Source organism: Poecilia formosa, unplaced genomic scaffold, assembly GCF_000485575.1.
Source record: "Poecilia formosa unplaced genomic scaffold, Poecilia_formosa-5.1.2 Scaffold158, whole genome shotgun sequence".
Classification (NCBI taxonomy): domain Eukaryota; kingdom Metazoa; phylum Chordata; class Actinopteri; order Cyprinodontiformes; family Poeciliidae; genus Poecilia; species Poecilia formosa.
Genome location: NW_006800097.1, coordinates 93,350 through 119,278, shown reverse-complemented (window position 1 = coordinate 119,278; position 25,929 = coordinate 93,350). Strand labels below are relative to the sequence as shown.

The following is a 25,929-nucleotide window of genomic DNA, read 5'->3' as shown; positions in this document are numbered from 1 at the left end:
TAGATTTTTTAAGAAAACTATTGTAGAACAGGTTTTTATTTATAAACAATCACTTTTCTAAAAAAAAATAATAAAAAAAGTTAAATATTGGACACACATAAGAAACCTCAGTTAAAAATACACAAGTAGAGGCTAAATATATTTATATATTTCTGACTTACCTGATATTGTGCTTTGTATTCCCTGTAAAACCAGGAAAATAGACCAGATGCTCATTTTATCCATTTCACATCTACATTTTTATAACGTGTTGAAAACATTTTTCTCCTCTTCCTTTCCGAAGAGACTCTGGAAAAATGACGGAAGAACAGTTGGGAATGTAAAGTTCACCTTTCAGAGGAACCAATGAGAGAATCCGGGTCGTCAGCGTCACTCACCTGGATTATACAACATGATCACGTTTATAATGAAGGTGACAGTAAATCCTGACTCTGTTGTTTGGACAAGAGTTGGAAGAAGATGATATCATAAATCTGGGGAACTTTTCTTTTTGGTTTTATCATAAATGTTGGAGGAATAGTTATTTTTGTTTTATTTCTGTTTGGCTTGAACATAATATTACTAGTTAGAAGACAGTTATAATTCAGAGAGGAAAATGAGGTCCACATGTTGACTCTACGTACCTTTATCACTTATAGCCTGCTAAGAAAGCTTTCTAAGGAATTAATTTATGCTTTACACATCATAATTACTAAAAGTTATTAACAGTAATGTTAGCAGATATAAGCAGAACATGTTAACATATAGTGCTATAGTTCTTCCTTTAGCACTTTATTATTAGCATGTCTTTGTTTTCCTACAGTTATTCTTTAGTTTCCTATTTTAACTTGTGAGTCTCTGATGCTCGTTTTCAGTTCATCAATGTGAGTTTATGAGTGACTGGATGAACTGTAGCTGAGATCTGCTCACACCTTTGCACTATAAACTGAGTAACAGTTACCAAAGGTCATTCTACTTAAGCATAAAACAGTAAAACACATAGAAATGAGTGCAGACAGTGGAGATCCAGGTTTGTACATAAAAACATCAGATACAGCAGAAACAGTCTCTGTCTTCTCTGCAGGAACTTTATCTCTATGTAGGAAGAAAGTGATTTTTTTTTCTCTGTATCTCATGAGAATTTGTCTTTCTCGCCCCCTGCCTGTTAAAAATGTCCACAAGTCGAACCTGATTCCTCCTTGATATATTTCTTAATGGTGCCTGACCTTCCATTGATCACCAGTCTCTCTGTTCACTTTGTTTGCAGGTTTGTAAATATCAGTACAAACTTTTTTTCTGTCTGTTTCAGCAGCTCTCATGTTTCTGTCTTCCTCTGTCTCATGAGGATTGTTTGGATTTCTATGTCACTCTGCTCTGCTTCCTGTTTTTAGATTTGTTTTCATTTTGTTATAAATCTGCCTCTGGTTTCTGAGATCAGAATAATTTATTTTCTAAGAGCTAGTATTGTTTTGCTGTTATAATTTGACGGTTTGTGTTTCTTATCCAGTTTCATCCTGCAGTCATGATCATCTTCAACATCACAGCATCTTTACTTAGAGCAGAATAATTGTTGTAGGATTCAATTAAATTCAAATTAAAAATATTTTATCAATCAGAAAGGGAAATTAAAGTGTAGAACAGGAGGTTTTCTGTTGTAATCCAGAATCTAATCAGGGGATTCAGTGACGAATGCCTGTAAAATATGAGTTAATGTTCATATTTCTAACTTTTTATTTAATTTATGGGGGTTTTATGTTTTATGTTAGTTCATAAAGACAGGATTAATGTATTTTGAGTTGCTCCACTCACCCACAGCCAGATTTAATTTCTTCTTTCACTGTGTCGGTGTTGAGTCTTATGTGTTTGAGACTAATTTTCCTGTGAAAAGTGAAACAGAACCATTTCTGACAGATGCTGCTACAACAAATCTGAATTTAACTGAAAAGGGACAGTTTTGGAGAACAAGCAATGAATGTCACCATGGCAACACTTTAAGGAATATTGGACGAAGCAGAAATTTAAAGCTCTTCTAAAGGAAGCGGTGGTTTTCAAATAAGACTTAGGATTTAATCAACTACACTCATACTGGATGCCAAACAGAACATTTAAATTCCACACATTCTGGAGAATGTGTGGAATTTGGAAGTTTTTGGTATTTGATAATGAACTACAGTTTCTGTGCTACAGCTGGTACTGGCCCTGATTAGGAATTAGACTAATTTATTATTTGCTAAATAATTGTACTTTATGCAAAATTATACTTATGGTAAAAAGTTATGATCTATTTTTACTTTGATTTATTTTGATTAGACCCTCCTCCTTGTCAGATCAGCCTCCTGCTGTGATTAACAAGCAGACGCAGCTGCTGTGGTTGATCTGATTGTTTGGTGAAGGAGTGAAACTGTTTTTCTACCACAAAACTTTAATATTTGAATTTATGTATGAAGTCAACTCAAAGATTTTTCTGTTATTTTTTTTTTACAAGAAAACAATCTTTTTTGAAACCAGAAAACTCTCAATGAGTGATTTTTATTTTGATTGCATCAAGAATATCCTCCTCAAAATACTACAGTAATTAGGTTGGAGTAACAGAATTAGGCTTAAACTGAAGTATTTATGGCTCAGATTGGTTAAAATCAACTACTCAGTTAAATTTCTGCGTTTCACTTATACATGTGCTGTAAGGCAGATAATAATGTGAATGGTCTGAACATATAGAGCATTTCAGCATAGCTGCACTGACCCAATCACACTCACAAAAGTGGAAGTTCATACACAGATACATAGATTGGTAGGCAACTGTGACTTAAGTGCCTTGCAGGAGCACATCAACATGTTACTAGAGGATGTTGGAGTCGAATCCTAAAATCTCCCTTCTTCTTTACACACAACCCCCGTCACCATTATAATGTCCAATAAGTGATCTGAAACAATCTCATTATCAGCATAAAGACCTGGGATCTCCACTGATCTGAGACAATATTGAATAAAATCAATAATTAATTTGCTTCCTTTGTTGGTTCTTAATAAGAAACAACTGTTTCAGACAATTACATTTCAATTTCATATCAATTTCCACAGGACAGAGAAGTTCAATAAGAGTAAGAGCTGATTGAAAATTAAATCATCTGTCTACATTTTATTATACACAAAGTGCTTTACAGTGAAAAAGACACAAAAATATAGAACACAAAAACAGCATACACACAGCAGCAGAGGGTAAAACTAGAGGCAATCAGTCTGAACAAAGACAGTTAAACATTGCTTGGGGGCAGAAAGTCCAATATTTTCATATTTTCCATTTTAAAGAAAATCAATTAAATAATATTTTACAACTTTTATGTACACAGGTCATTCAGATTTACTTTCTTTTAATAACTGTACATTCTGCTATTTAGAGGCAGAAACTGTTCAGTATCTCCCCCATTATCTTCTACTTTCTAATTAAATCAAATTTTTGTATTTGAAAAAAATTACCACCTCATCAAAAACTTATTACCTTTCAAGAATAAAAATATTTTTAAAAACATAATGGCAGAAAATACACTATTGTAAAAATACAAACTTAATAACATCATAAATTGAATTATTTTTTTTGAATGATTATCAAATAAAGAACCATTTGCCAACAACACAAATTGTAAATTATCTTTTTTTTAAGCTTTAACCTTTTTAAAACTAAACAAAATGCTTGAACAGCAGAAAACATAATCAAATCCCTCCTGCCATAATTACAGCCAAATATATTTTTAAATATTAAACTTTTGTTTGATTTAGCAATGTGAAACTAAATAGCAAGAATATTTGAAAAGAACGGCTAAACAATATAAAATAGATAACTGAAGATTTACATCTGATGTTTTATTTGGATGCAGAGACTCAAGAAATCACGTTAGCTGGAGATAGGCACCAGCACCCCTCCCGACCCCACTGAGGGACAAGGGTGTTCAGAAAATGGATGGATGGATGGACTCAAGAAATCTCTGGTTTTGGTGACTTTGTGTCCAAAGTTCACATTTGTTTCTCTTTTCTGTTGAGACAGATGAGCAGAAATATTATACAATTTTTCTATGTACTTATGTTCATACAGTGTTTTCATACAATACTGTGGAAGAGAAAAAAAAATATAGCAATGGGACCTTTTTGCTACAGCAGTGATTTGTCTGAGGTTCTGCCTTGGCTGTCGTCTGAACTTTTACTAGTTAAAGATGAAGCCTCCGGGCAAGATGGTGACGTCTTGGTGTCTTGAGAACCTAGGAAATACACATTTTGTGTTTAAAGTACATTTGTATAGTTTTTCAGTTTCTTTGACAAAGTTCACATTGTTATTGCTTAGTTTCACTAAAAAACTTTAGTGAAACTGAATCTCTGGTCCTGAGCTCAGTGGTCTACGGTTGTTCAGCAGAAACAAATGGATACAACACAGATTTATTTCTCTCCCAAAAAAACAAACCACGTAAAAAATATGAGTGTTAAATATCAAACTTTGAAAACTTTGTGCAGTGTGGTTGTTATTTCTACACACATCTAATTCTTGCCCAGGCATTCGTACTTCCTTCACTGTCTCCCTTCATTTACCTTCTTCTCCCCATTTTTATTTTATGACTCAAGTAATAAGATTGCAAACATTTATAATAAACTCTTTAAAACTTGATAAAATTTGTCTGTGGTGGTTTTGCTGCAGCAGCATCTCATACAGTCCTGTAACTCCTATTGCACAGAGTTACAGGAGTTAGAATGTGATTTAACTCATTTATTGTGTTTTTAAACACATTTATTGTGTTTTTGAAAACACAATAAATGCCAAACATCACAAAGACTAGAGGAAACTACAAAATTAGACAAAGAAGAAGAAAATGTGATCAAACATTTTAAATACTGACAGCAACAGATTAAATAACTATATGTTTAAAATCAGTAGCTCAAATCTGTTCACCAACTCTACAAATAAGGTATTAAGTTATTAATTATATTTGACACACAATATCTGTATAAATACCTAGTATTACCTCTGTACTTTTAAATTATCTGATAATTGAGAACAATTTGTAGTTGCTCCTCTTCAGACAAAGTTCAATATAAATTTACTTATATTGAAAACGATTAAAATCCAATATGAATTATTCTGACTTGGAATTCATATTCTACTTCACATTCATTAAATGTCCTGCTAAAAATACATCTTACTATCCAACAGTTGAAGCCAAAAATCTTACAGACATCAAATAAAAAGACAGTCCTTTGTCCCCTAACTGTCTAGAGTTATAGCAAACCCAGTTTATCTTGTTTCAGATCAGAACTGCCAAAATTATTTCTATTTCCTAAATATCACAATATTGAGAGACAAAATATGTCGGAGATTAATCTATTAACATCATCAAAGTAAAAAGTTTACATACAGAATGAGCACTGTCTCTTTAAACAATGAGGGAAGGTCAGGTGATTTTATTATACTATAAAGCTTTAGAAACTTCTGATAGGTTAACTGATACATTTGAGTTAATTGGAGTCACACCTGTGGATGTTTTTACTTATTTCAAAGCCACACCTGAAATGCACTGATTTGTTTGACACAATAAGGTCAAAAGAAATCAGCCAAGATATCAGCAAGAGAATTATGGTTCCAATACTTGAAATGCCTCGTTAATCTGTTAATTTATGCAAGTAAAGACATGAAGAGAAAGGCCAACCGTTACACTGCTCAGTAAGGAGACGAGTTCTGTGTCCCAGAGATGAACAATGTTACATGTTTAGATTGAAATGCATGTCTTCACCTTCCAGTACAGGACAATTAATATCTCATCATATTTACCAGTATTCTCTCATTTTTTTCACTATATCACAACTGTAAAAAGGATGAAGTTTATTCATCTTGAATCAAATTAAGCCGTCTTTGATTTGAGGGTTTATAGTATTTTTTTTAAATATAATTTTCAGTTTTTGTGTTCTAAACCTAGATGAAGTATATAGGTCTATTCAAAGTTACACATGGACATGGCATTGACTCATCTCTAAATTAGGTTTATATAAAGCTTTAACATTTGACCAAGGCCAATTCTCACTGGGTAAAGAACAACAATCAAAACACAAGAAAGGAAAACACCATATCCGTCTCTCACCTTTATTCTTCTTGTAAAGAAAGAATCCAATCAAACCAATGAGACAAAGGAAAACCACGACAACAGGGATGATCGTAGTGTTTCTATTCACTGTTGAGACGCTTTTCACTGTTGAGAAGAAAAACCAGGTCACATTTATGCAGAGTAAAGGTTTTGTTAATCCTTTTTATCCCATTTTGTCTAAACACTAAAACCAGGTTTTAGCTTTGTTTGTCTTTTGCTTGTTCTGGTTACTTTCAGTTACTATAATTGTTAGATGTTAAGTAAATTATAATACACAGAAATTTTGTAAATTTTATAAAGATGGTAATTAAATAATGCAATGAATGGTTACAGAAAGTCTAACAAAACCTAAAACCTCAAAATTAATAAAAGTTTTTGTTAAAAATGGGTATTGATTAACAATAAAAGAAGCTCAAACAACTGAAGTAGATAGCAATAGTAGAATAACACTAAAACTGAATGTAAATCTAAAAACACAGGTAAAGCAGACAGAATATTGTAATCAGTATATATTTGTCTACATGAGGCAATTTATACAAACTACTTACATTCATTGGTCCTGATTCTGGTTTTCTCCAGTCTGATGACGTCTCTCTCGACTCCAGAGAGCAGAAACACACATTCGTACTTGGTCCAGTCTTCAGGTGGAACAGATTCCAGATAAATGTTGACACTCATCTGGAAGGTCCCATCATGGTTGGATAGGATCTCTCCTTTTTCCACACCATCATGAATCTCCTCTCCATCTTTCCTCCAGGACATTTCTGCTGTGTCAGGATAGAAACCTGTAGCGTGGCAGCTGACTGGAGAGGAGGAAAACCTCTGGAGCAAAGACACTGAGGGAAGCTCTGCAGAGTAAATAAAGCAAACATTTTTAAATCCTTTATAAATAAAAACATAATTTGTTTGTAGCTAATTTATTTACACCAATTACATTTCAAAATACAGTGAAAGGTTGGTACAAGGTCATCTAATGTGGAAGGAAAATGATAATGATACAACGTAGTAAAAACATGTTGCAAAGTCCAATAACTATTTGAAAAAAGTGATGGAGACATTTTCATACAAAACACGGTTCACACATAAATGTAGTTGTGTATTTCAAACTACATAACATTTGTAATACCTGTTTTCATCAGTGAGCTCCTCCCATAATTCACATATTTCTGCAGCCACTCAGGACAAATCTGAGTTAAGTAGGACTCCTCATTCTTTACAAAAGCTACATTATTGTCCCATTTCTGTTTGGTGATGACAGCTTGTCGGGTTGGAGCGATCCAGGATTTTGTCTCCAGGCTCAGTGTGATGAAATCTTCTCCATCATAACCAAACTGATCATAACCTTTGACCTCTGCAGTCTCATCATCCCACTCACAGCCATACATGTGCTGAACAATGTGCACTCCTGAGACAAAGAGACAGAAACACCAGTGACTTTACAACACAACCAGTTGCTTCTAAAAGTGCAATAAGATACAGTTCAAGCAACAAAAAACACATGAAATTAAAACCATGAGTTTGTGATAATATCTGATCATATTTGCTAAGATTATCTTCTGAGTCGTTTCCTCTTATTTTTATTCCCAGAACCAAACATGGAGAAGTACGGGGTAATTTTAGAGCACACATTTTCCGTCTGAAAGCAGGATTACATGTTTTTTCTTCTCAAAACTTTTCATACTTGTGCTTACATTTTCAGTTTGAGAGCAGAACTTCATGCCTTTCTTCTTTAAACTTGTAATGCTTGTACTCAAAACTTCTGCTCTCTTCCAAATATTCATTGTGATTTCTCAAACCTTTCTCCTCTCGGCTCAGATCAAGTCTCTGCTTGCAAACCTCTTTGCTTGCTGCTCACACTGGAACTAAACAGTACTGTTGCCTGGCAACCTCTCAGCCAATAGAGGCTAAGAGGCCTCTATTGGCTGAGAGGGTGCGTTTGTTTCCTTTTAGTGAGTGTGTATGTGTGGTTACTATCGATTGTAGCAACCTGCGCCGCCCACTGGATTATCCGTCTGTCTGTCTATCTAGTGTGCGTCTTTCTGCCCATTAGCAACAATAAAAATTATTAATAAATGGTGAAATCAGCACAAACCTCCAGTTTGATTGAAGCGCATCTTTAAGATTTCAATGTTGGCTTTGAAGATCTGCTGGTTACCCAGAAAGTTTCCCGTCTCTCTCTCCCAGTACTCCTGATCAGTGATTTCCCTCATCCAGTCCTGTTTGGGCTCTGCTCTCTTAATCACACTGTCATAATAAGCAATCTGAACATCATCAACTAACGCAACGACCACAAACTCTGGGAAGCCTGGGACTTTGGTGGACGCAGTGTAGAAATACTTCAGAGAGTGGGACACTGGAAAAGACAAAACAACAAAATGATTTAAAATGTTTCTACAAGTTAAACCAAACAACATCAAGAATAATAATGATAACCAAACTTTGCATTAAAATATTATTCAGAAGGTTTTTTTATGTTTTTGATCATTTTTAAGGTGTTTAGTTACTAAACATGTTATTTTTTGGGACAAATATTTATTGTATTCAGTTTTAAACCCAAAACAAGATTTATTTAGTACTTCTATATTTTTACAGTGGAGACTTATATAATGTTGAGTACATAGTACTTCTCTTATAACTTTCTACTTTTTAAAAGCTGGGTGTTTCATCTAATCTTCGCTTTTCAAAGTAAGTCGTTTTCCACATTATAATTGTCCTTTGATATCAACTTTTGAAAGACTGTTAAAGACTTACAGTTTTTCTATTACCTTTACATAAAATGTGGAGCTATGTTAACTTCAAGGAAATGTGAAATCATGAGTTATACTTTTATACTGGGTTCAAAAAAAAAAAAAGAATTAATCAGCAAAGTTCTGTCTGCACAAGATCTTCTTGATTTCCTCATCTTGGTTGCAGATATTCTACCATCTGCGGTTCAAATGAAAGAAACCCAAACGTCTGCATTATATTTTTAAACACCCTTCAGATCAGCTACTTTTCATATAGATGAAACCAGAAATTTACATACAATGACTAAGAAGATCACAAAACTTTTTTTTCTCACTGTCTGCAGTTAAATCAGACCAAACTTTTCTTGTTTTAGCCTATTTGGCTTATTACCAAAATTATTTCTATGTGCTAAATGCTAGAGAACATTTTCTTAGAAAATTATTTTTGAAATTTTCCTTAAATTTCAAAGTGTACATACATTTGTACAATATCCAGTAGGGATGCTATGATCAGGTTTTTTGCTGCCAATTCCAATACCAGGAGGGCCGATCACAGCCAATCACCAATACCAAGATCATTGACATTGTTGCTTTGTGATTTCCACACCAGAACACTGACTTTGTTGTCCTTTAGCCACTTTATCAGTTTAGGGATATTGTCCCTAAGATTATAATCTGTTCCCAAGCTTTTACTTACTGGATGATGTCTTTAGATGTTGTTTCAATGTTCCTACATAATGTTCTTTCCTCATGACGCAACCATGTTATGAAGTGAACCTGTTCCTTCTGCAGCAAATCAGCCCCACAACATGATGCTGCCACCCCATAATTCCCAGTTAGAATGGTACAATCGTCCCAGTTTGTCCTCCTAATGTAATAATGATTGTTTTGTCCCAACAGTTCCACTTTAGTTTCATCAGACCACATGATATGTCTCCAAAAATGAAGATCTTTGCTCCTGTGAGCATTTGCAAACTGCAATCTGTCTTTTTTTGTTTCTTTTGAAGTAAAAGTTTCTTCTTCACTGACAGCCCATGTAGGTACAGAACAGGTTTTACTATGAATGGACCAAACCTGTTCATCAGGGACACAGAACCCGTCTCATTCCTGAGTATTATGATGCTTGGAAATTTCCATCATGTCCATACTTGAATATAATTGTTTGAACAGATGAACGTGACACCTTCAAGCATCAACTTTTGAAAGATTATTAAACACTTGCAGTTATTCTATTACCTTTACATAAAATGCAGAGGTATGTTAGCTTCAAGTAGAGATGAATCAATGAGTTAGATTTTTTACACAGCAGTTACCTGTCTGGTTTCCAAGGATGAACCAGACTGGTGCAGGTGTGGCCTCAAAATACATCCACAGGAGTGACTTCAATTAACTTAAACATGTCAGTTAAGAGATCAGAGGTTTGTGTATTTAAACCCAAAAGGTTTAACATAAGGCCTACATTTTAAAAGACAGTCATCACTGACACTAAACAAATGTATGTAAACTTTGGAATCCAAGGAAAGTTACAAAGAAACTTCTGAAAAATGTTCTTAAGTTTTCTGGTATTTAGCAAATATAAATATTTTTGGTAACTCTAACTACGCTAAAGCAAGAAAAGTTTGGTCTGATTTAACTTCAGACAGTAAGAAAAATGTTTGTCCCTTTATATTCAGTGTATGCAATATATATTTAAACTGTTTATAAAAAGGCACAACACTGTTAAAAGTTCAATGTCCAGTACTAAAGATTTTCCAAAAATAATAATTCTGTTACAAATTAAAGCCATATTCAGTTTAGATTTTGTAAAAAAATATTTGTGTAAATAATGAGTTGATACCAAAACTAAGAGAAAATCTTTGATCACTGCTGATGTAAGAAATAAACAGATAAATATTCATTTTAAAACAAGATTGCCTTATGAATTTCCCTCTGGGATTAATAATGTAAATTCAATCATTCATTAGGTACTCAATGTTCCTCAGTGAAACAATACATTTTTCTGGGGTTCATTGTTTTTCTGTTTAACATATTTCAAACTTTTCTTTCCTTTTCCAATGTTTGATTGAGTTCTAGTTTCCTGCACTATCCTGTTTTATGTGAAGACAATTCAATTTAAAATAAAATAAATATGAGGAAATTGCTTTGTGGTATTAAATACAAGAATTTCTCGTCTACCTCCTTACACAGACCCTGAGCTACAAAACCAGATATAATAAATTACAAGTACATGAGGATTTGGATTTCTGTGCGTTAGTCTCTGTGTCGCGTCTTCCCCTTGATTTTCCCAGCTGTCCTTCGTTTCCCCGATTATCCTAGTGCATTTAATCCCACCTGTATTTGTATTATCTACAAACTGGAGCTTAATATAAAGAGTAGTGAGGACAAAATTACGGTGAGGTCTTTTGTTGTTGTTTGTTTTTACCGGAACAATTAAATATGTGCACAAGGTAAGTTAATTATGGCTAGAGAATATCTTTTTTTTTTTTTTTTTTAATCCCTTCCGTCTTCATTAAACAGAAAAATTCCAGCGCACTAGAAAGAGTCACCACAGAACAGCATCAGGAATAAATAGTAAATAGTAACAGTAAAAAATAACAGAGAAAGACAAATGATTGTTTACAATTTTTCACATCAACAGTTAAAGATCTGTTTGAGTGTTTGGTGAATCGCAACTGTACGTTTTCTCTCTATATAAATATTACATTCAAATAAAACAAGAATATATATAAATATTCTGTAAACTTACCAGCTGCAGAGCTGTGGATTCCCAGAAGAAGCAAAAGGACAAAATTTAGCATTTTGTCCGTCAGGACAGCAGCCGTCCTGCTTCGTTGATTCACATACAACCAAAGTTGAAACGGCTGTAAACAAGAATCTGAACCAATGGGGATAAAATTCCGAACGTCGACGTCACTTAAATCCAGGTGAAATGAATCTAGTAGGGTTGTCAAAATGAAACTAAAACCTGCTTCTTTTATCACGTCATTACTTAAAATGTTGTTTTGACTGGCTTTGTATCCGTGGATTTTACCATTTCTTTCTAACACCGCAAAAACTTTGTTATATTTTAGCTTACTGGTAAAACAAAGCCTTTACTGTTTTATTCGTCAAAGTTCCTCTCATGTCAAGTCTTGGATTTGAGAACACGGGGAATGTCGCTGTCAGAAAGGCGGAACCTACGGATCTGAATGATTTTCTTAATTCAACACATACTTACCTCTGTTCATTTTTTATTCAACTATACAGCAGCATCTCTCTATCTTTATATATATATATATATATATATATATATATATATATATATATATATATAATTTTTTTTCAAAATAGAAAATGCTCAACATTTTAAGGAGACAAATTTCATAAATACTGATTTTATATGTCTATAGTCAGATAATAAAATATCTTAACTGTAAGCCTAGTGATTATTGGGTGAGAGATAACAAGGTTCACTCTACAGATCTACAGAACAAGAAAAGATGAGCACTACATAAACAGAACTGATAAAACACTTAATTTTCTAACTATTCTATCTATAACTCTTACATAAGTGTAATACTTTATTACAATTAAATTGCAGATCCATTAATCTCTATGCAATTTATGACAGAGTTAAGAGGCTCCCTTTATCTCAAGAAAACTAAACACCTCATAAAAGAACAGCGTAACAACCAAATACAATTAGTCCTCTGTTTGTGTATTTTGTTGTAGTGAATTTAATTTAAAGCATTTTGAATTACAATCATTTTCTCATTAGTTCAAAAGATAAAAAAATACAATAATTTCAAAAAAGGCTCCAGTTTGACCAGATATTTCCACCAGGTTTGAAACATTTTAAATCATCCATTAAATATATTTTCTTAATGCTTTTAAAATGCTAAACATCTGTTTTCATTGACTACTTTATTAAGAAATACCTTAATGTTGAGTACTTTTTATGGTTATATTCATTTTTTGTGCAAATAATCTGTTAGTGTAGATTTCTAAAATTATTTTTGCGCCTACCTAAGTATGAATATATTTGTGCAATAATGTTTTATTAATAATAATAATAATAATAATAATAATAATAATAATATGAGATCCCCTTATTGATGTGAATGTCATAATGTACAATTTTATAATCTGTGGGCTGCTAAAAGAAAGACCCTGCAGTGCAGCAGAATGGAGCAGAGTGGAGATTAAATGAACTTTAAATCTACAGTTTGGTTTCATATTTAATTAAGTAGCAGTTAAAAGAGGTCAGAGGTCAACTGTAGCTTTATCATTCCAGTAGGTTTGTGTAGGATTCTTACACATGAACACAGTGAAAACAGAACTACATTACACATAAAATACAATGTAAACAGCAGAAGAAAACAAAGGAAACGGCAATTAATACTTTAATTTCTGTAAGCAGCAGACATTAAGGTTTTATGGTGAGGAGCAAGTCTCTTCTTCTACAGTCACTCTGCAGTGTGGGGATGAGTGAAGAAAACTGAAGTGTTTAAAAAGTAGAAGATCCAGATGTAGCATGGCATCAGATGTTTTTTCACACAGCTGACTGGTTATGAAGTCTGGGCCATACTTGACCTCATTAAGATTTTACCTACATGATAAATGGAGGCCGAGGATCCACAAATAACCAGTTTATATGCAGACATGTCAGAGAGGAGGTTAGGAAGAGCTACACTTTGTTGGAGACCAGTCTGAATCTGTTTCCTGTCTGCTTGTTTAGTTTTCACATTTCCTCAGTTCCTTTTCAGAATAATTAAAAGACTGAACATATTTTCTCAGTCATCTGAATATCTTCCACCATTAATCTTTTATTAACACCTGTTTTCCTTTGCTGCACCAATATTATATATTTACGTTCAGTAATAACCTGCAGATGTAAAGCTTTCTGGAAAACATTTCTGTGCAGCATCTTTTGTTGATCTGAGAGAAATCACTTGCTTATACACAACCAAGAAAGTGTTTAATTTTTAAAAAGGAAGAAATAATATGCAGTTCTACTTTGAGCTAAATCAAATATACAAATCACAAACAGACTTCATGCCAGATTGGTGAAAGCCTGGGTTGATGATGGCTATAACTTATACTGTTATTCTACAGCAGGTATCCTTCATGTTTTAGTTTTCTCCCTGGTGGTAGTTACTACTTCCTCAGACAGCTAATGATCTGCAGAGACCTGCTAATGATCCATCACTTAATCCATGTGAGTTGAACATGAGGGAGAAAACTAAATCATGCAGGATGGCCCTGTGGACTGACTTTGGACACCCCTGACCTAGAGGCTACCAGTGGACTATTGTTGGTCAACAAAGGAGAAATAACCTGGTAACAACCATTTGATTCAGGTTTTCTGGAACATGGATGCATCTAAAAGTTGAAAGATGCTATTCCTTATCTATCCCTACAAATAGATAAGGAATTTATATATTTCTACCTGGTCTTGATAAATAGTCATGGTGGACTGCCATCGATGACTCTTTTCAAAGTAAGCTGAAATCCAGACTAACTTAGTAACCAGATATTGTATATTTGTGCTACTTTGTGAGCAGAATGTCTAAGAGATGTACTTTCTATTGAGGGCCAAGAAGGGACTAAATAAATAAATGAATAGATCATTAATTAAATATAATGTGAAATAAATAAATGTTTCATTAATTTTATCAGTCAAACCTGCCCATCAAAGTCAAGGAGAGGGGCTAAAGATCACTTGATCTTCACTAGTTTAGTCTGATTCTTTGAAAATCGACGGTTTTTGTGAGGAAGGATTTTCTAAGCTTTTCTGAGTTCATTGGAGAGATTTTACAATTAACAGGCATTAGGAGATTGTCATCCAAACTATGTGGTGGATAAAGTCAAAGAACTGATTGAATGGCAAACACTGCAAAGAACTGCAAATATGTTTAAAAAGAAAACAAAATCATTGCAAATAAGACATGAAAATTTGGTTGTTTACTCTGCAAAAAGTTATAAACATTCTGTAATTTAGAGGCAGAAACTCGGCAACAGGTGTTTTTGTTCGTCTAAAGCGTTCCTCTATTACCTTAACAGTGTCAATAAATCATTATAATTAAGATCATCTATATGTAAATGTTTTAACTGATGAATCTTTTAATTAATTTATCTTTTTCTGTTTTTGTTGTGAATGTTCTGTAACCGACTGCTGATGCCAGATTAAGCCAGGATTCTCTTGAAAAAGAGACTTTTAATCTCAATGAAATTTTCCTGGTGACATAAAGGTTAAATAATTAAAAATGTTATTAAAAATGTTAATATAACAAAACTGTGGTGGTCTGTGATTTTCTGTGTTATGTTGAGGTTTTCTGTGTCCAGTTGTCCTCTGAGTCTCTGTGCCGTCCTGATTGCTCCCTGCTGTGTCTCGTTTCTTTGATTACCATCAAGTGTATTTGTCCCACCTGTTGTCTTTGTCGAATCCTTGCCGTGAAACGTCTTGCTGCCTGTTGTTCTGTTCTGTGGATTTTTTATTATATCATCATCACTTCAGCCTGTGTCCTCCCTCACCACTCCTCACAAATCATGACAGTAATATTGTTATCAAAGCATTTTATTGATCCCAAATGCAGGCAATAGAAGGTACTCAGTAGTTACAGTAGTCAAACAAAACAAAGAACCACAAACAAAAGAAACTCAGATTATAATAAACATCTATATAAAAGCTTTGTGGGTCAATGTTTGTACTACTTGTACACATTTTTAACTTCACATTGCTGAGAAAAAAAACATTTACCAGCCACCAAAAATGCCACCTCACTGACTATACATTATTAAACATTTATCTGAAGCATAGTTTAAAAAAATTGCTTTAGAGAAAATTAATACAAATTTTAAAACTTTTAGAATTTAGGAACTTAAATGTTTATCCAAAGGAGAACGACTTGCCAACAACTCATGCTCCAGACTGTGTGCTATATCTTTTTTTAAGACTCAACATGTTCAAACTAAAAATCAGCTGACTTAGCAGAACAGAATCAAGTCCTTCGTGTCATTATTGTGGAGGAAAAATATCCTTAATATTAAGGTTTAATTACTACATGAAATTATAAAACAATAGAAATTGAGCCCTTTTGAAAATCTCTTGTAGACAATGGTTGATTAGAAAGGCCAAATAATATGAAGATTACTGAAGATGTACATTTGAATTTTTTATGTGGATGCAGAAATCCAGGAAAACTCCGATTTTTGGTGTCCTCAGATTTTGGTGTCCAAAGTCCTCATTTGTTAGGATTTTGTTGGCTGTTGAAACAATTCAATAAGCATAAATTTATGCAATGTTTCTATGAACCTATGTTTATACAATGTCTACATACAAGGCACTGAAAAAGAAACAAGTTATAACAATGTGATCTTACCGTCGTAGCAACGGTTTGTCTGATGAGGAACTGCCTTTGCTGTCGTCTGAACCTTCACTGGTTAAAGATGAAGTCTCTGAGTTTGATGCCAAAGTCTCTGAGCTTGAGGTCGAAGTCTCTGAGCTTGAGGTCGAAGTTTTCTTTTCTTCAGAAACTAGAAAATAAAAACATTTTGTGTGGAATGTCATTTTTTTATTTGACCTTTTTCAGTTTCTTTTGATTTAACTGAAGCCTTAATCTAGGTATCTTACTGGTCCTGTCAGACAAAAACCTTTAGTAGTGAAACTAAATCTATACCATGTAGCCTGCACAACGTGACAGGTCTCACGTGACTTTTAAAAATGCACAGTGTGTGAAAAACTTTACATGACAATAGGAAATGTCACAAAATGAGATAAAGAAGATGATCACATAATGTAAATACTCGGAATGAATAAACAAAACAACAGCAACAATAAAGCTAGATTTGAAAATTTCACTTTTTAAATTAATTATAAAGTTTCTGTAAACAAAATTGTCTTCACCAGACTGCAGACTTTAATCATTCAGTTTTTGGTAGAAAGATACAGAAAAGAAAAATGATAAATCATGATAAATTAAAACAAACTTCATAATTTGAAAGTGTGTGAATACATGTTCTGCTATAAACCAATGTAAAATGTACAGAAAACATCCATAAAATAGATTTTTTTTTTTTACTTACACAGCTAAGGACATAAACAGATTAAATAGTGAGAGGCTTTACTTACGAGATGGTGGACGTTTGGCTGAAACAAATAGAAAGAACAACTTTAAATTTTGCCTCAAAAAGTCCTTTCAATTCCTCCATTCTCTACAGAGACAACAACCCAGTGAGCATTTTAGATGAACATGATCCAAATAATTCATAGATCTCTAGGCTAGATTTTGTAGATATTTGGTTCTAATATGATACATTTTTGACATCCATAACTGGTTTTAGCTGACATCATCAGATTTTATTATAATTAAAGACAAAAAAATTAACCTGTGAAACTCACTATTCCTCAACTACTGTCTCCTACCAGTAATACTAGAGAATGTCATTAATTGGACTAGTAATCTATTAATTCAGCAGATTTAGCAGGTCTGATTTTATTCTTGTGTGTGATTTGAGAACAGTTTTTACAATTAGAAATGATCAGTTTCTGACCTGCCTCAGAGATATACTATGACTCTGAATAATCTGTGTTACAAACAAACTCAGTCACAGAGGAGCTCAGTTTGGAAATTATGATGCTGATTAACTGACATTTGAATTTTTAAGAAAACTAATGGCACTTCATATCTGGTCATATTCAGCAAACAGCAGGATGTGCAGCTCAAATGTTTAAGGATGATTTAGATTAAAATGCAGGTTCCAGTCTTCAAGTACAAATATTATAATCATATTTACTGCTATCCTTTCAATTTTTAGTTCTCAAAGAAACTGCTGATCCTTTTTATGCAAACTTAACCTAATTACAATAATATCACATCAGAAAAAGGATCAAATTCTTTCATACTAACTCAAAAGAAGCTGATCTTTGAGTTTTTGATCAAGTTTTCTGTCACTTCCATATTTGTGTTGCATGGCCCTAAATCTAAATTTAGATTACTTTTAGACTAGAAAGTGTTGCCTGGTTTAAACCCAGAACAAATCCGTAGGTCTAAATGATGGCTAAACATCAGTGTGACACTGTCTAAAGTTAATATAAAGCTTCAATGTTTAAGCAGGTCTGTTTCTCACTTGTTAAAGCACAACAATCAAAATACAGAAAAACAAAGAAAGAAATTGACCAACTTACCGTTCTTCTTCTTGTAAACAATGAATCCAATCACAGCAATGAGACCAAGAACAGCCACAGCAGCAACAACAGGGATGATCAAAATGATATTTGCTGTTGAGAAAACAAACCAGGTTACAATCATGTAGATGTTTCTTTATGCCATTTCATCTAAACACCATGAAAAGGTTTTTGTTTTGTTCTGGTTTCTGGGCTCCAATGTATTTTCTTTCAGCAACTATAATTGTAAGTTGTTACTTCATTAATAATTAACAGCTATTTTTAAATGTCGTAAAGTTGTTTTTAACTTTAATATAACCTGAAACATGAATATTAATGGACTTGAAAGGTTGGTTGAATTTGGTACTGTTTAAAATACACACAAACATTGTATTAGCAGCAAATCACTTGTTTTAACATTTATCCTGCAGTACATTTATTTAAAACAATCCTACAAAGAACTGCTTCTGATTCTGAGCCCTAACACAGAAAGTAAATTTAACAACACAAACAAGGCAGATAGACTTTTGTAATTAGCAGGTATTTATCTATAAATAGATACATTTATATAAATACGTACATTCATTGGTCAAGATTCTTGTTTTCTCCAGTCTATTGGTCACGTCCTCCTTGTCACCAGAGAGCTGAAACACACATTCATACTTGTTCCGGTCTTCAGTTGGAACAGATGACAGATCGATGTGAACGCTCATCTGGAAGGTCCCATCATTGTTGGGGACGATCTCTCCTTTCTCCACACCATCATGAATCTCCTCTCCGTCTTTCCTCCAGAACATTTCAGCTCTGTTGGGGTAGAAACCTGTAGCGAAGCAGCTGATTGGAGAGGAGGACGACTTCTGGAGGACAGACACTGAGGGACGCTCTGGAGACAGAAACACAACGTTCAGATATAAACAGTTTATAATAATTCATGAATAATTAAAATAATATTAATGTGCCAGAGCTGGAGACAAGACTCAGAAACACAGACTTCAGTCATTGAGTCAAAATGTAATGACAAAATCTAGTAAAACAAGATACTCAAATAATCAGTTTACATAAAAAGTCAGGATATGTGACGGTACCTGTTCTCATCAAAGAGCTTCTCCCATAGCCAACATACTTCTTCAGCCACTCAGGACAAATCTGGTTGAGGTAGTTCTTGTCAGATTCCAGCAGAGCTCTGTTATTGTTCCATTTGTTTGTAGTAAGTACAGCCTGTGGTTGTGGAGCAATCCATGTGTTTGTCTCCGTGTTCAATGTTAGAAAGTCTTCTCCATCATAGCCAAACTGTCGATAACCAGTAACCTTTTGAGTCTCATCATCCCACTCACAGCCGTACATCACCTGGACAACATGAACACCTGAAAGACAGAGATAGAAGGAAGAACTGAATAGATTAGGTTTATTCCTCATTTAATAACAGTTTGAATAACACAAAACGACAGTCATCCATATACTACAGACATCTTAATAGAAAAAAAGAAACTCCTGAGAAAAATGTAGAAAAGATATTATAACAGAACCTTCACAGATTTACTGTCAGCAGTTTATCTACACTGACCAAGGTAGTGTAGCTGCATGTAGTGGAGATGAACACAGGCACTGTGAACTTTTCAGTAAGTTAATCTAATTTATTACATAATGAGCATCTTCAGACAGACATGCTGACATGCCTGATGACAACCTCATACAATGTTCTGGTATAAGACGTTACAGACCCTGTGAGGTTTCTGGTACGGGTTTTTCACTGAGGAAACCCAGATCATAAAATGAAAAATAAACACTAACTCCATCAGTAACAGTGTATGGGGGGAAGAATCTGCAGACGGTCCAGTTCACCTGCCCACAGAACTCCTCACTCCAACCAGAACCACTGACCCAGCAGCTCCTTCTCTAGAAAGCAGCTCAATCAGAACCAGCTGATGAACATGAAGGTTTTCCTGCTGATCAGAGGAAACCTGATCAAATAAAACATGTCTGATCAGTCTGACAGTCTGAGCTGCTTCAAGCTGTCATCAGTCTGAATAATCCGACCCGGTCCAGCTGATCTGGGTCAGTATTTCTCTGTTTGTGCTGCCAGATGCCTGAATGAGCAGAAACCTGATTCCTGCTAACCAGACAAACAGGTTCTGCTCTGAACTGCTGAGACGTTTGTTAAACGGGTCTGAAGGAGACGAAGGTCGTCGTTCCTGGAAACGCAGCTTCATCCAGCAGCTGCTGAGGGAAGAAAGAGTCAGAGAGGAGCTGGAACCCTCAGCCCGTCTGACCCGGTTCACTGATTCTACCAGAGTTTCTGACCCGTTTCACTGATTCTACCAGAGTTTCTGACCCGTTTCACTGATTCTACCAGAGTTTCTGACCCGTTTCACTGATTCTACCAGAGTTTCTGACCCGTTTCTCTGATTCTACCAGAGTTTCATCACATCTGCTGGTTCTGGAGCAGAATCTTCTTCCAGCGGCTCAAAGTTCTGCTTCCCGCTGACAGCAGGTCGTTCCAGCTGCTCTGCTGACCCTCTGGATGGAGGAGGACGTCTTCTGTCCACAGGACCCGGTTCCTCCTGGTTTCCTGTGTTTCACAGCGACTAAGAGCAGAACCGGGCCTGGGTTTGAGGTTCCTCTCTGGGTCCTGTCATGTGACCTGCTGGTTCTGCTGCGGCCCCAGAAGGTCCAACTCGTCTCTACCAGCATGGAGGAGACAAAGCGTCCTGTCCCCGTCTCGTTTCTGTCCGTCTCTGGACAGACGGAGGAGAAAAGCTGCATCTTTAACGGATGTTCTGGTTCTGCTGGTGCACTGATCGGTTCTGATCCACAACAAACCAGCAGCTGGAGTGAGAGACTGAACCGGGCTTTAACCGGGTCATGTTGCCTCTCGGCTGCAGTTCTGTTTGCCATTTTGAGTTGATAATATTGAATTTCCACCAAGATGAGAGAGTGGCTTTAGTAGCTGGTGATTTAAAGCAGCCATGTTTCTTCATCGCTTGGCTAATGAATGGTAAATCACATAGCTGCATTTTCCCACATAATAATTGTTCTAATTCATTTAAATCATTGTGTTGCTGGTTTTAGGGCCACTTAATTATGTAGTGCAGCTGATTGGCTAAATAACAATAGTAAACATTTGGTGCATCTGGCCCTCCATATTGTTTTGAGTTTTGTAAAGTTGATAGCTTTATTCTTGGCGGCTTGTTTTTCCAATAAAATTTGGAGATTATACCATCTAAAGATGTAAACCGTTGTTTAGTTGGTTGGATGGGTAACATAGAAAATATTAATTTGGGGAAGTATTTTCATTTTAATAGTCGCTATTCTACCAGCAGGTGAAAGTGGTAGATTGATCCATTGTTTCAAGCTGTTTTGTATTGATTCTTGAAGTGGTGTGAAATTAAGATTAAACAAATCTGACAATTTAGGAGATAATTTAATCCCAAGGTACGTAATATGAGTGGTGCATAAAGGAATCGGTATAGTTTGGATTGTCTCATCCCATTTTAAACTATTTAAAGGAAGAACTGCAGATTTATTCCAACTTATTGAGTAATTAGATATTTTTGAGAAGAGATCAATCATTCTGATTGCTTCAGTCATTGAAGAATATGGATCTTGCAATAGTAATAAGATATCGTCAGCATATAAACAACTTTTATGTTCTGTTGCGTTAATTGGAAAACCTTTAATGCGAGAATTTAGACGAATTGCTGCTGAAAGGGGTTCAGTGAAAATGGAAAACAAGGATGGAGAAAGTGGGCAACCTGCCTTGTGCCTCTGCAAGATGAAGTTCTTTGAAATGATATTGTTGGCAGTAGCAGTCGCTGCTGGTGATGTATAGAATCACTTAATCCAGTTAATAAAAGAATCTCCAGATTTAAACCTTCTTAATACTGAAAACAAAAATAACCAATTCACTTCATCAAACGCCTTTTCAGCATCTAAAGTTTCAATGGCTGAGTCCTGTTTATTTGTTAAAGCCAGTAAGTTCAGCAATCTCCGTATGTTAGGTGAGGAGTGTCTATTTTTAATAAAACCAGTTAATCTGGATGAATTAAGGATGAAATGACTTTTTAATGCCTCAGTGATCGTTTTCATATCTGTATTTATTAATGAGAGTAGGCGACAGCTGGAGGCGACTGTAGGATCTTTGCAGGTTTAAGAAGAACTGTAATAGCAGCTGTATTTAAATTCGGAGGAATAATAACATTTTCTTTTATTTCTTGTATTAATTTTAGACATGTCGGGTTAAGCATATCCCTAAAATGTTTATGGAAATCAGCTGGAAAACCGTCCGGTCCTGGTGCTTTATTGTTAACTGCACTGGTTGATTATTTTCCTGTTAATGGAGCTTCAAGCAAACCAATCTGTTCATCTGTCAAATGCGGTGGATTGATATTGTTTAAAAAATAGTTAATTTCTTCTTGGGAAGGATTATTTTCTTCAGAATACAGTTTGGTATAAAAATCTCGAGGAACATCATTTATTTCTTCCAGCAGCTGGTCGCTTTCCCTGCTGAATCTTTAATAACAGAAATAATATTTTTCTCTTTGTTCTACTTCAGCTGATTGGCCAAATATTCACCAGATTTATTACTACAGTGAAAATTATCCTGTTTAAGTTTCCGTAATAAAAAATGTGCTCCCTTGTTTACAAGCGTATTTAGTTCATATCTTAGCTGACGTGTTTTGTCTTCAGCTTGTTCTGTTAAAATGCTTATTTCCTCTAAATTCTTGATTTCTGTCTCCAGCTGAGTTTGTTTTTCTCTCTCCTCCCTTTTCTTATGGACTCCAGATGCTGTGATTCTGCCTCTTAATGCAGCTTTTCCCTGTTTCCATATCAATGACGTCGCAGTATTTCGTGACTCGTTTATCTCCAGGAAGGACGCCCGTTCCTTTTCAGATACTTGTCAAATTCTTGCTCTTCCAGTAGTGATAGATTAGGCGCCATTTACTAAAAGACTTGGGATTGTTTTTCTACAATCAGAGAGACAGATATAGGAACATGATCAGTGATCACAATCGAGTGTTTATTAGTTTTTGTTATGTTTCCCATTAGGGAATTGCTTATTAGAAACATATCCATCTGTGAATGTGAATGATGGAAAGGAGAGAAAGAAGTAAATTCTTTGGAGACGGGATGTAATCATCTCCATCGATCACTGAGGCCAAATTCACACACATATTGTTTAATTATCTCTGATGATTAGATTTCTGTATAATTAGATTTTGTTTCTTTTCAAGAGATGGTTTAAGATGTTTTTAGATCAACATGATTTTTTATGTGAACCAAAACCCTTAACATTCCAGCTAATAAAATTTAGTTGTTGCATTTTAAAGTGAAAAATGTCCAAAATGTCAGTCAGTCAGGAAGCCAGGATGAAGATGCTGTGAGGCCTTCAGCAGAAAGTACCTCAGATTTTTTATTCAGTAAAATGTAAACAATCCAAAAGTTTCTGAAACATTAGAAGACCTGGAAGATTTTTACTATTTCTAGTTTTCATCAGAGTTTAAATTAAATGAAGGAAACATCAAACTTTCTCTGACCCAGCAGCTCCTTCACTAGAAAGCAGCTCAATCAGAACCAGCTGATGAACATGAAGGTTTCCCTGCTGATCAGAGGAAACCTGATCAAATAAAACATGTCTGATCAGTCTGACAGTCTGAGCTGCTTCAAGCTGCCATCTGTAACTTTTATTTAGATTTTGAAAAAAATTCTCTAAATGCAGCAGATTGTAAACGTCAGTGACTTTGAAAATAGTGACGTTTTTTTTATTTATTTGCTTCAACAAGATTAAATTCTAAAAAGTTTAAAAAGACAAAAGCAATACTTTACTAACAATACTTAACAGTGTATTTTAATTAACTTATTGACTCTCATTCAGTAATTTATTAGTGAAATAATAATTAGATAATTTATATTTAAAACAAAAAAAATAATTAAATTTTCATTTGCTCTGTCTGTCCTTTTTATTATGCTTAAAAAGTAATTGTTAAAATAATTTTGAAATGTAGCATCAAACAAATGCTTAAAAAAGTTTAAGTAGAGAGAGAGAGAAAAGTTTGATGCTTATTGCTATAAGCTTCAGTAACATTGTGTGTAACTCACCTCCAGTCTGGTTGAAGCGCTGCTTAATAATACCAATGTCGGCTTTGAAGCTTTGCTCAGAACCAATGGATATCTGAGTGTTACTCTCCCAGTACTCAGGACCTTCATTCTTGGCCAGCCAGTCCTGCTTGGGAATCTCCTTTCTAATGACACTGTCATAGTAGGAGACTGGCACCTCATCCACCATCCCAACAGTCACAAACTCTGGGAAGTTTTTTATTCCAGATGATGCCGTGTAGAAATATTTCAGCGAGTGAGTAACTGTGGCAAAAAAAAAAAAAAAACATTCAGCAAGTCAATTCACACAAACAAATAAAATGTAAAGGATTAAGTAGGACCTAACACTTTAACACATTGTTATGACTATAATTTAGAAACATTATCTCTTTATTAAATATATCTAAATTTGACAATCATCATCATCACCTTTTTCTAATTTTCATAGTCTATGAACTGAATAGCAGAAGCCACAGAAAATACCTTTTCTCTACAAGTTCAGCATTATCCAATATTTTCCTTTTTGTATAATTCAGTTTATTAATAAATGTTAATGTAAAATGTTTATAAAATCAAGCAAAACTAAAAATTAGTAAGTTATTAATTTAAATACCAATCAAGTAGTTTGATCAGTATAGATCTAAAAAATAATTTTTTTTACTGATATGATTATTGACAGAAACAACCACTTCAAATCTATCACTTTCTTTCAGACATTTCCTGCTTCAATCAATCAGTCAAATTTTATTTATATAGCACATTTCAGCACCAAGGCATTTCAAAGTGCTTTATATCATTAAACACAAAAACACAGAGTCATGCAACATTGAATAAACAATCAAAAACATTAAATTTCCCGCCGAGTCGAAGTTCTGCCCTTCAAATCGGCAGAAAAAAAGTTTGTAACTAACATGAAAGATCACCTACAAATATTTTAAAAATAGGCTGACTGCCATTAAGAAAAGAAAAAAGATCAAAGACAAGATGTTTCTTACCAAAAAATCATTAAGAAAAACAGAAAAGTTTATTAAGTTTGTAAAATTATTATTAAAGTTTGTTATTTGATATTATGTTTTAAAAAAATAAAAAGTGAATTTCAAATATTAACCACTTTTACTCAATGACCATTTTTTACTCTATGTCCTCAAAAACATTTGAGGACAATTTTGCATCTGCCTTAATTTTCTTTTCATATCTCAAATATTTGAAAAAACACAAAAAAAATTTCTGAGATCAGAGAAACAAATAAAACCAAATATATCTAATTTTCATATTTTTATAAGCATACATCCACTTCTGTAAAAAATATTTATTGGACTCGTGGAAACAATGTTTATTCTCATTAACTCAGTGTGTAAAGTTAATAATTCTGAGCACATTATTTCAATATCATGAGTAAAAGGAGTACAGTGAGCACAATAATCCATAGTTTGCCGTCATCAGTGTGTGAATGGAAATAACTGATTTCATGTAAAGTGTCCTAATAAATTGCTCTAACTTGTTTAAATAACTCAATTTCATCACCTCATTGTAACTCTGAATGTTCTTTATATTTATGATCTTTGTCTGAAACTTTAACCACGATGAAAGTGTAAATACTGTTAAAAAATGTTCAGACTGAGATTGTAATGGGTGAGGAATATAGCAATAAATAATTTTACAAACTCCTTTTCTAACATAGATGATACTGGAAAGGCATATGGGAAAGGGAGGCGTCCCACAACAGCAATGCACAGTGGCTAACCTCTCTACGAGAGGACCACAGCAACCTCCCTGAACAAGCCCCAGTAACCATCACTGTGGCAAATGTCCAAGAAAGAGTCTCGGGTATGAAAAACCCAACACACCAACCTGCACACCGCTT

The 25,929-nt window shown here is 34.3% G+C and overlaps 2 protein-coding genes across 2 annotated transcripts in view; both read right to left on the bottom strand.

Annotated features, from left to right (window-relative positions):
- Positions 1-3,091: 3,091 nt before the first annotated feature.
- On the bottom strand, positions 3,092-11,687 carry LOC103146389 (H-2 class I histocompatibility antigen, Q9 alpha chain). Its single transcript, XM_007564293.2, has 7 exons — positions 11,574-11,687; positions 8,194-8,454; positions 7,228-7,506; positions 6,650-6,949; positions 6,099-6,206; positions 4,119-4,232; positions 3,092-4,009 (listed from the first exon to the last, which is right to left on the bottom strand). The coding sequence occupies exons 1-6, from the start codon at positions 11,623-11,625 to the stop codon at positions 4,126-4,128; spliced, it is 1,107 nt and encodes a 368-aa protein (XP_007564355.1). The 5' UTR covers positions 11,626-11,687; the 3' UTR covers positions 3,092-4,009; positions 4,119-4,125.
- Positions 11,688-15,852: 4,165 nt separating this feature from the next.
- LOC103146390 (major histocompatibility complex class I-related gene protein-like) overlaps positions 15,853-25,929 on the bottom strand; it is a 14,317-nt gene continuing 4,240 nt past the window's right edge. Inside the window, exons 2-8 of the mRNA XM_007564294.2 lie at positions 24,069-24,329; positions 19,058-19,336; positions 18,553-18,855; positions 17,994-18,086; positions 16,938-16,955; positions 16,189-16,342; positions 15,853-16,072 (exon numbers count right to left, since the gene is read on the bottom strand). Coding sequence (XP_007564356.1) covers positions 16,051-16,072; positions 16,189-16,342; positions 16,938-16,955; positions 17,994-18,086; positions 18,553-18,855; positions 19,058-19,336; positions 24,069-24,329 — 1,130 coding nt within the window. The 3' untranslated portion in view covers positions 15,853-16,050. The remainder of the gene's footprint in view (positions 16,073-16,188; positions 16,343-16,937; positions 16,956-17,993; positions 18,087-18,552; positions 18,856-19,057; positions 19,337-24,068; positions 24,330-25,929) is intronic.

Excerpts from the sequence above, each read along its gene's own strand:
- LOC103146389 (XM_007564293.2), bottom strand. The coding sequence starts at position 11,625 with ATGCTAAATTTTGTCCTTTTGCTTCTTCTGGGAATCCACAGCTCTGCA. Across the intron at positions 6,207-6,649 it reads CAGAATCAGGACCAATGAAT|TGAAAAGCGTCTCAACAGTG; the intron begins GTAAGTAGTTTG and ends TCTTCTCAACAG. Across the intron at positions 4,233-6,098 it reads TCTTTACAAGAAGAATAAAG|GTTCTCAAGACACCAAGACG; the intron begins GTGAGAGACGGA and ends TGTATTTCCTAG.